We start from the raw sequence: 10,172 nt of genomic DNA, 5'->3' as shown, positions 1-10,172 counted from the left end.
CTTGTTCGACAGGCTTGTCGGTGATTTGGACACCAGCTAGCCCGCCCCTCGCACCCGTCACTGAGGCCAGAGAGCCCCAGTGGCGGATCCAGAGTCGGCCCAAGGGGGAGGCAAAGTAGCACTTTTTGCCTACTTACAGGGGCAAATCGGTGCTTTTTGCCTACCTTTCAGGCGGCTATCTAGGGGTCAAGGGGGGGGGGGGGATTGTCCTTTTGCCCCCCCTCCCCCTGGATCCGCGCTTGGCGAGCCCCACGTCCTCGGGGGCAGTGCGAGGGGCTCAAACCAGCGGGACGGAGCTGGGCAGCAGCACGGCCCCGGCGCTGCCCCGCGAAGGGCAAAGCGTGGCCCATCTCGCACACGCAGGGGCTGCCCCCGATCCTGCGGCAGGGCCTCGTCCAGCACCACCCGGACTCGCCCTTGCGGGGCCCTCCCTGGAGCCTCCCGCTGCAGAGCCACGCCTGGTACCACCGGACGATGACATCATGGCTCTCTCATCATTTGGACTTTTAATTTTAAATTTTTTGGGTGTGAAGAGTGTTTTTCAGTAGGAAAGAATTAATTGCTTCTCTGAAGATTTGCCCTGCACTAGAGGATGCTTTTTGCATAAAATTTTCCACTTCTTATTAGAGTGCATGCAAGGGAGAAAGGGGATTAAATTTTTCTTTCTATAGTAAAAAGATTTATTTGGATAAAAAAATTTAAATATGTTTCTTACAAGACACTTTAATGAACTATATCAGCAAATGCTTCACTCATATTCCAATCTATTTACTCGTGTTGCCAGATATTCAAAATTATTTGTTTTCATGTAAAAACATGGTCCTTGGAGCTCATCGCAAGTAAAGGCAAGTACATTATCAGTAGGTGCAACTGCTGTTAAGTAACTGATGCGAACATTTTGTACATCATGAATTCTCCAAGGTATTCTTTCATAAATTTGCACCACACAGAAGTAACGAGCTGGCATGCAGAGACAAATCTTTGTACAAACACAAGTTGACACTCTTACATAGTCTCTGATTTTCCCAAGGAATGGCACGCCATCTTTCACAAATGAAGCATACATAGAACACCTCTTGGTAGCCTGTTGTTTCTCACTTGTGTAAACAATACCACTTTTTCTTAATCTAAAGAAGGACTGAAAGTGACTATTAGCAACGTTAAATCTATTCATAAGGACCTGGATTGTTGCAGCTGATACATTGTATTGAAAGGCAGGGCGACCTACTATCTTAAGTTTATCATTTATATGTTCTACAATTTTTTTATCAGGAGCTCCAGACCTTAGCTTAACACAGAAATTTCTGGCAACAGAATCAGCTAGAAGGCTGTCAATTTTAGTGTTCAAACTAAGGAATAAAGAGGCTGAGGAGCATATCTGAAGAGCAGGTTGGAAGGGGCTATGAACAAGCTTGATTATTTGCCCATTTAGAGCTTCCAGAAAAAAGCACGAGTAAACCCAGAGGGGCCCAAGATCTCGTACCATATCGCATAGATGGGCCAGCATGTGCACATTCATTCCCATGTACCGTAGACCATAGAGGTTCTGAAAGTCTTTTATATACTCAAGAAGAAGCTCTTCTGCTGAATCTATTTGATCAGGAGAAATACTGTCCAGTGACAACAATGATAAAGCGGAAACCAATTTTATGTGATGATCTAAATATACATCTTCTAAAATACCTTGCATAACAACTATTGAATAATAAAAGAACCATAACTTGTACTCTTTTGACTTCCATAGCTTCCTATCAGTCAAAGTCCTTGTAAAGCGTTCAACAAAGCTAGGAGGCACAATGCTTGACAACCTTTCATTCACAATATCAATCATCCTGGTACATGAATAGGGCTGACCCGAAAAGCTGGGATCAAACCACAGTTTGACTAACAGCTTACTCAGTCCTGAAAAAATCTGGTGCATAATGTCGATACAAGTCCCAGCCACCATGGAAGGCATAAGGAAATATAACAATGAAATTCCTTTGTACCCAAATTGTTTGTTTAGTGCAAGGTCTCTAACTTCATTATTTTTCCTGAGCTGCATTTGCTGGGGTCTTATATGTTGATGCACATGAACTGATGATCTTCCCACAGGAATTCTCACACCTCTTGACAGACATTTGCTGCAGCCATAGTAACCATTTGACAATTTTTGACGTAAGAATATTCCCTTGGCTTGTAAGTCACAAGTCATACAAATCATAGTTGCCTTAACAGAAACAGGAGGTCCATTGGGTACATTGAGTTGAACACCATCTCTAAACTTTCTGCAAGTTTTTTGGAGAGGCTTCAGAAACAAGTTCGGTTTTGGTTTGGATTTCCCAAACCACAGAGCTGCCAACAGGATGTTTTCTTTCCGAGTTCTCGTTTTGTAATTCAGTTCGTTAATGACTAAAAACACGGGCCACACTGAAAATTTGCTTGATTTGAAAATACTTATCCCATCAGTGTAAAACATAAAAGATATATTATAATGACCTGGCTGAAATTCTTCACCCATATTCTCTTTGTAAAGACGACCATCATATATATCTTCAAAATTGTTAGCATCTTTCTTCTGCCCATTAAACCTGAACATTAACATTTCTAGGAAACCGGGCCTCAAAAACATTCTCTGGAGTTGGTTAAGTATAGGAACCTCCACAAAAAAAGCGACTTTGGTTTCATTATTACATTGATTGCAAATGGAGTTTTTGTTTTGGAGTTTCTTAAAACATCTCTCACAATAGTAGTGCAATACAAGACAATTCCTGCCAATATCTATAAAAAGTTGCTTGAATTTGTAAAGGGAAGTAATACAGTTATTGACAGGTGGACAGTGAAGCTCAATGAGTTCCAGAATTTTAGCTAAACAAGCTCCACTTAGACTAAAAGTTATTGACAAGGTAAGAATCATTATAATCGATTCCATGACAGAGATACGAGCATTTGCATACAAGGGAATATCTCCATTGGGAGCATTACCACCTTCATAATCAACATCTGATTCATCGGATTCATCTGATTCATCATCGCTCTCATTCTCACTTTCACTAGAAGTTTCTTCATCACTACTGCTGTCGCTGACAATGTCATTATCATTTTCATCAACTGAACTATCATCATCCTCATCTTGTTGTGGTCCTTGTTGCCCTGCTTCTCCATCATTCCCTGTCGAAACAGAATAAAAATTGAAACACTCTCTTTCACAGCATGTAATTTTAAAACAAAAATGACAATTTACAAAGCATACCTTCATTGTTTGGCACTTCTAAATTATCTTCAGGATCTCCTCCCACCAAAACTTCATCAACAATCTGTCCACCATTCTGTTCTCCTTCATCATCTTCACCATGATGCATCTCTTCTTCTTCATCTTGTGAATCCGCATTCTCATCACCAGACCCCGATGGCTGAGAGGAATCATCGCTCTCAGAGGAAGAAGAGGAAGACTCTAAAAAAACAAAAATAACCACAATAAAGCACCACAACTATTAAATTGATTTGAAAGGAGCGGAGGGGTAATGATAATATTTGCCAAAATGAGTGGATTGAACATGTCAGATGCTCACTCAGAGCAACACAGATGATAATATTAACGCTCATCCAGTACTTGAAATTCTAAGTGAAAAGTGAAACTCAAGGTCGGAAAAATGAGGGAGCCCTACAGTGGGACACTCAATAAATTGCTGGTCGAAACTAAATGCATTTCAATACGTGAGTTATTACAGGTTATGTTTACTTATAAATTTCTGTCACTGAAGGAAATATTAGCGGATGACAATTACACACCAGGAATTGGCATAGTCAAACAGTTGGTCCACAACAGAACCTACACGAAATTGAAGTGATTGCCATCATTAAATGTACCTTTTCGTCCACGCTTCGGTGCAGGCTGCTGTCTGTCGGAATCGGAGTCAGATGACGGCTCGGTGTCTGACAAATCACTGGCCCCACTTTCATCCCCTGCATTCAATGCATCTTTTTTCTTTCTGTACCTCGTCCATCTCGACATGTCAGTTGTTGAATTAAAATTAATAAAATGATTAAAACGAATAATAAAATTATAAAAATTATAAAACTATTGAAACATGTTTCATTCCCTTCTTCCTCCCTCCGACTATACTCAGTTCTGTTCGGTTTTCCTTTTCTTCTTTTCTGGTCGCAGGTTGACCAACACTATTCGTGGATGGCACTTCTCTTATATTCACGTTACTTTTATCACAGGCTTTCTTGTTCTTTTGACTGCACGAAAATAATTTTGAAAACCTATTGAGAAGTTAAAATGGTATGAATTGCTCTGGTTCAAATTTTAAGTAATTTCTTTTATTTTTCGATGTTTGCACGACGAGTATGAAAACCAGTATCAAGCAGGCAGTGAGATGAGGCTTGTCTGAACAAGTTGGCGCGATTTCGTGGACTTAGGCTCAACGGATCTCCACTAGCTTGTTGTTTCGTGTTAGGCTCTTCGTTAAAGAAGTTGTTTTTCCTTAGCATCGTTAATTCTTTAACGCTGATTCAGGATGGTAACTCAGTGTCTTATTCACTGGGTTCATGAAGGCCGTTGGGATGTCTGGAATGCTTCGAAAGTCCCTGCTGAGATTCGTCATGAGGGTGGACTCGGTAACATAAAGTACAAAAATGGAAAGAACTACCTCGCCAAAATCATCAAAATGTCCGGTGAGTTCTGTATACTTGCGTTGTTTAAGGATCAAAGTTTAAATGAGATTTGTATAGCCACTATTGGGACGTACTAGGTTAGAATTATAACTCAATCTGTAACGGCCGCACTCATGGCAGGTGCAAGAGTGTTGAGAGTCTTTCACTAAGATTAAACTTATTTTGGTCTGTGGCACTGAAAAGGCAATTGACTTTCAAACAGAGATTACATTGCATGTTTAATTTTACAGTTTGTTTCAAAACCCTTAACCTTAAACCGCATTGTAGCCGTTGTGGTACAAGCTTGAGCAAGCTTGCCATCAATCTCTCCGTACCATTTTCTTGATGCACCTTCTGTTTTGTGATGTTTGTATTCTTATTTGTTCGCAGATGATGTCAAAGAAGTAGAGGCAGCTGAAGAAGCCCTGGCTGAAAAAATTGCGAACGAGAATTGTGCCCCTCCATCTAAGAGGAGACCTAAGAAACCTGTTACTGCTGGACAGGCATCTGGGCGAGCGGTTTCAATAGCTTTAGGTGAGCGGCCTAAACTCACCACTCCTCAAAAGGAGGCCAAGAAGAAAGAAGCAGAAGCTGCACGTGCTAGGACAGCTGCTCAGAATGCCACAGAGGCTGAAGAAGATGCCAAACTTGCCAAATCTGTTCGGCGGCTTTTCCCATCACAGAATACCGATCAGCTTTTATCTGATGATGACATTGCGTCAATTGATGACAAAGATGATGACAAAGATGATGAAGATATGGACAGTTCCTCTGATGATAATGACAATGACAATTCAAAAGACAGAGAGTTGAGTGAATTCAGTGAGTACCCAGTGTGAATCGATAATTCTTTTTATATTTTCATGAAAGCTTCAATATTCCATTGTTGTATTTCTTCCTCACAGAAAATCCAAACACTGTGTCCTTCCTGCAGTTTCTTTTGAAATGCTTTGGAACCAAAGAAAGCATCTGTGTCTCTCCCAAGAATGTGAGTTTCATAACTTCAAATATCATCCTTACATAATATTTCTGTTGTTTGAATGTTATGTTTTTCACTCAGGTTTATGCAGTGCCGGTGATTCAGAGTAGCAAGACGGTATGTGTCCGTTCAAATCTAATGTCAGTTATTTGGTTTTCAACATTGTAGTAATTATAAAATTTCATTTGAAGGTGCGTCTGAAGAAGAAACACTCTGATGGTGGACAAGGGAGTCAGAAACATGTTAGTTCTTGATACTCAATCTCAGAAGTCGGGCACAAATTTTGCTAGGAAGACCTTTGGCTTGATTTATGGAGAGGAACAAGTAAAGCTAATGACTGCCAAGGGACGCAAGAAGGGCAGTCTGACAGCATCGCCTGATGACTTGTCGACTATATATGGTGAGTTCTGACTAAACAGTGATTAAAGAATTTCTTTTATTGAAAATTTCATCAAGTATTTAAAATCTTTTCTTTTATTTGGTTGTCTCTCTTTGACTTTAGCCTTTGTTACTGAATACTGTCCCGACTTGACTTGGAGCCAGTTTGTTAGAGCTATCACAAAGAAGTGCTCATCCACTAAGGCCAAAAAGGTATGGTCTTGTTTCCTCTCCTCTTAATCCTTAAATAGTAACTGAAAAATGCTATCATATGTTCCATTCCCCCCCCCCTTTTTTTAAGGAACCCTCAAGTAGCAAGAAATGCTCCCCCGCAAAGAAAAAGAAGAAGGGCTCAGACTCTACTTCAAAGGATGAAGGCTCTCCTTCCAAAAAGGAGAATAAGATAGTTGTTGAGCCGCTGAAGTCTCCTCTCAAGACTACTGAGAAGTCTCCAATAAAGAGTCATTCGGTGATTGCCTCCCCTGCCAAGTTCCAGAAGAGTTTGGTTGTCACTCATACTGAGCAGGTGTGTACATTTTACTCTTTTCCTTCTTTTAATGAGGCTGCCACACTTCTGTGAAGTCAGTAAATTTGACACTGTTGGCAGTGTAGAATGCAGTCAGAGGAAAAGTACGTCCATTCCAATTGGGTTTGCGACATATTCAAGTTCATGGCAGTCTGCTTTTGCCTTCCTTCTGTTTTTGTGTTCCTCTTATAATGATAGAGTAGGAAATGCTAAAAATGAATTTAAATGTAAAGTAGCATCTCTTTATTCCATACAAATTTTTTTATTGAGGTATGATAATTGTTCTTTCTGTTTCCAGCAATCACAAATGTATCAATACAATCAACATCCTACTTATCAAAATTGTTCTGGCTTTTATGTGAGTGAGACCATAGTTTCTTTTTCATTTGAAATTGCTTACTGCTTATCATAGACATTAATATTTTTTATTGTCTATCTTTTTAGGTTGATGGCATGCAGCAAGAGGCTGCGCAACCAATGATGCAATCTGGTCACACTCCAAATGGACACCAGAATGATGCCATGCAGCAAGGGGCTGCATATCCGATGATGCAATCTGGACACACTCCAAATGGACACCAAGGTGGGATGCAGCAAGGGGCTGCATATCCGATGATGCACTCTGGTCACACTGGAAGTGGGGGTCATTACCCACACACTGGAAGTGGAGCCCATTACCCTCACACTGGAAGTGGGGCCCATTACCCTCAAACTGGAAGTGCAGTTCATTACCCTCACACTGCAAGTGCAGTCCATTACCCTCACACTGCAAGTGGAGTCCAGTATGCTCACACTGGAAGTGGAGTCCAGTATCCTCAAACTGGAACTGGAATCCAATACCCATCATCTCCCACTGTAAGTAACATTATTTTCATATCTTCCTTTTATTCAATTAAGTCTGATATGGATAACGTGTGATTTGTGGTTCATCACTCCACTTAGGTTGTTTGGCATTCCTTCAATTATTAGAATTTCTTCCTTCATGTATGATTGTAAAGAAAGATTATTTGGTGTCGTAAAATTAAACTTCTGACCTGATGGCTCAGTCAACTTAGAGTTCTTATCGTGAACCTTGCGCTCAATGTTATAGTTCAACCAGCTCTGCCAAAAATTGGGCCTCGATTTTTTTTGTTTGATAGCACAATTGTTACAAATTGTTACAGAATTTATTTTAAATAATGAATTTTATAATTGTGAAATTGTTCCACAGAATTTTTTCTATCAGATGCCACCAAATCATCTTTCTTTACACTGATATATGAAGGAAGAAATTCTAATCATTGAGGAAATGCCAAACAATCTAGAAAAAAATGAAGTTATGAACCACAAATCAACTTTTGGCTTTTGGCTGATCAAATAGCATTTTTTTCCATAACTTTGTTATTCAGTGATTGTTTTTATTCATGGCATTGATCCTTCCTGCTCTCAAGTGTTTTATTTCTGTTGTTGTTGTTACTTAACTGACACTTTCCTTTTGTTTGTTGCAGGTGTGCAAGAGCTTTAAGTGGAGCGTACTTCAGTTAGGCGGCTGCATTTAAGGAACGGCTAAAATAAGGCACTCTCTCTGGATTTTCTCTCTAACTATACTATTTCATTTAAAATTTTTATTTTATTTTGACTTGCTTCCATTTCTGTTAGGGTGAGCAATAAATAATTTTGAACATACATTGTATCTCATTCCCAAATCCCCCTTTCCCACAAGCACCGTGCTCTACACCAGTAGCCCGAGCGGGGCACCAGGCACCCCTGCAGGCCGCGGCACCCTGCAGGGCTACCCCCCACCCCACCCCCCAACCCCCCCCACCCCTCCCACCCCTAACCACCCCCTACCACCGCCCCTAAAATTGCCAGACGGGGGACTTGAAAGGGACTTCAGGAGGGACATCGGGGGGCGAACGGACCCCAAGGGGGACATGAGGGGACGAAAGAGGCTTCATGGACGAGGGGGACTTCAGAGTTTCTTGTACCTCAGATGCTACACTTTGGTACCTCAGAGGGACTAGATTAGGGACTTCAGGGGACTTAGAGCGAGGACTTTCGGAAGGACCGTCGGGGGACACAGATTTCTTTAGGGTTAGGCCTATTTTTATCGTTTTGAGGATGTTGCCGGTGACGGAGAACCATTGTGGCATAGTTTGGGAAAATGTTCGACAAACCTACCGAGGGGGCGAATAAAAATTTTTAGTCGGTTGGTCCCCTTTTTTGAAGATTGAGTGGATTTTGTTGAATTTAGGCCTATTTTTAAATCGTATTTAGGATGTTGCCGGTGACGGAGACCAGATTGCGGCACAGTTTTGGAAATGTCTCGACCAGACCTACTGAAAGGGCGAATAAAAATTTTTTTAGTGGGTGGGTCCCCTTTTTCAAAGATTGAGGGGTTTTGTCGGAAACGGTGAGAAATTTGGTCCCCTTTTTGAAGATTAAGTAGTTTTGCTCGGAAACGGTGAGGAATTTTGAACTTCCGGGTTTTTTCCCCAAATTTTTCCCCAAAAAATTTTGGAATCGAAGGGAAAAAACCGAAAGTCTCTACGACCACTCCTTGACCCCAAACATTTCTATAAGTGAGTCAGTGAGTCAGTGAGTCAGTCAGTCGGATTGGGGCTATATAGCTTCTTGACTCGCGCTGCTCGCTGGGGGCTCCCCCCCCGCCCCCCGCATGTGGGGGCGCGTGCCGAAGTATTTTCAGAAAGTCCGTGGTGCCCAAAAGGCAAATTTTCTAAAGAAGAAAATGTACTGCTTCTTTGAAAGGTTATTTAACAGCTTTTGACCGTATAATTAAGCTACTTTTACTGCCCAAATACATAGCTTGTATTGCATTGGCTACTGTGGCAGTCAATAGGTGCATACAAGGTCCGGAAAATATTGAAGAATGCTTTGCAGGATAGAGGTAAATGGAAAAAACCCCAAGTCTCTACGACCACCCCCTTTACCCTAAACATTTTTATGAGTGAGTCAGTCAGTCGGATTGGGGCTATATAGGCTCTTGATTGATGATTTCGAGGACGTTGCCGGTGACGGGGCCTGATCGCGGCATAGTTCGGAAATGTCTCGACTTGACCTATTGGTAGGGCGAATAAAAATTTTCAGTCGGTCGGTCCCCCTTTTCGAAGATTGAGTGGATTTTGTTAAATTTAGGCCTATTTTATTGTTTTGAGGATGTTGCCGGTGACGGGGACCCGATTGCGGCACAGTTTTGGAAATGTCTCGTCCAGACCTACCGATGGGGCGAATAAAAATTTTTAGTCAGTCGGTCCCCTTTTTTGAAGATTGAGTGGATTTTGTTAAAAATTTGGCCCACTTTTATATCGTTCTAAGGGTGTTGTCGGTGACGGGGACCAGATTGCGGCATAGTTTCGGAAATGTCTTGACCAGACCTACCGAAAGGGCGAATAAAAATTTTCAGTCGGTCGGTCCCCTTTTTTGAAGATTGAGTGGATTTTGTTGAATTAAGGCCCATTTTACGTTTTGAGGATGTTGCCGGTGACGGAGACCCGATTTTGGCATAGTTTCGGAAATGTCTCGACAAGACCTACCGATGGGGCGAATAAAAATTTTTAGTCGGTCGGTCCCCTTTTTTGAAGATTGAGTGGATTTTGTTGAATTGAGGCCTTTTTTCGTTTTGAGGGTGTTGCCGGTGACGGAGACCCGATT

General features: G+C 41.5%; 2 protein-coding genes across 2 annotated transcripts; one reads left to right on the top strand and one right to left on the bottom strand.

Moving 5' to 3' along the window:
* Positions 1-748: 748 nt before the first annotated feature.
* LOC117642364 lies at positions 749-4,094 on the bottom strand. Its single transcript, XM_034380450.1, has 3 exons — positions 3,850-4,094; positions 3,233-3,433; positions 749-3,150 (listed from the first exon to the last, which is right to left on the bottom strand). The coding sequence occupies exons 1-3, from the start codon at positions 3,992-3,994 to the stop codon at positions 749-751; spliced, it is 2,748 nt and encodes a 915-aa protein (XP_034236341.1). The 5' UTR covers positions 3,995-4,094.
* Positions 4,095-5,878: 1,784 nt separating this feature from the next.
* On the top strand, positions 5,879-8,059 carry LOC117642363. The gene is made up of 6 exons (XM_034380449.1): positions 5,879-6,017; positions 6,120-6,208; positions 6,297-6,521; positions 6,820-6,879; positions 6,966-7,376; positions 8,009-8,059. The coding sequence occupies exons 1-6, from the start codon at positions 5,951-5,953 to the stop codon at positions 8,057-8,059; spliced, it is 903 nt and encodes a 300-aa protein (XP_034236340.1). The 5' UTR covers positions 5,879-5,950.
* Positions 8,060-10,172: the final 2,113 nt, after the last annotated feature.

This window comes from Thrips palmi, unplaced genomic scaffold, assembly GCF_012932325.1.
Source record: "Thrips palmi isolate BJ-2018 unplaced genomic scaffold, TpBJ-2018v1 HiC_scaffold_16, whole genome shotgun sequence".
NCBI classification, from domain to species: domain Eukaryota; kingdom Metazoa; phylum Arthropoda; class Insecta; order Thysanoptera; family Thripidae; genus Thrips; species Thrips palmi.
Note: the sequence above shows the minus strand (reverse complement) of the source record. Positions and strands in the feature narration are given on the sequence as shown.

Excerpts from the sequence above, each read along its gene's own strand:
- LOC117642363 (XM_034380449.1), top strand. The coding sequence starts at position 5,951 with ATGACTGCCAAGGGACGCAAGAAGGGCAGTCTGACAGCATCGCCTGAT. Across the intron at positions 6,880-6,965 it reads AAAATTGTTCTGGCTTTTAT|GTTGATGGCATGCAGCAAGA; the intron begins GTGAGTGAGACC and ends CTATCTTTTTAG. Across the intron at positions 7,377-8,008 it reads AATACCCATCATCTCCCACT|GTGTGCAAGAGCTTTAAGTG; the intron begins GTAAGTAACATT and ends TGTTTGTTGCAG.
- LOC117642364 (XM_034380450.1), bottom strand. The coding sequence starts at position 3,994 with ATGTCGAGATGGACGAGGTACAGAAAGAAAAAAGATGCATTGAATGCA. Across the intron at positions 3,434-3,849 it reads ACCGAAGCGTGGACGAAAAG|AGTCTTCCTCTTCTTCCTCT; the intron begins GTACATTTAATG and ends TTGTTTTTTTAG. Across the intron at positions 3,151-3,232 it reads AGAAGTGCCAAACAATGAAG|GGAATGATGGAGAAGCAGGG; the intron begins GTATGCTTTGTA and ends CTGTTTCGACAG.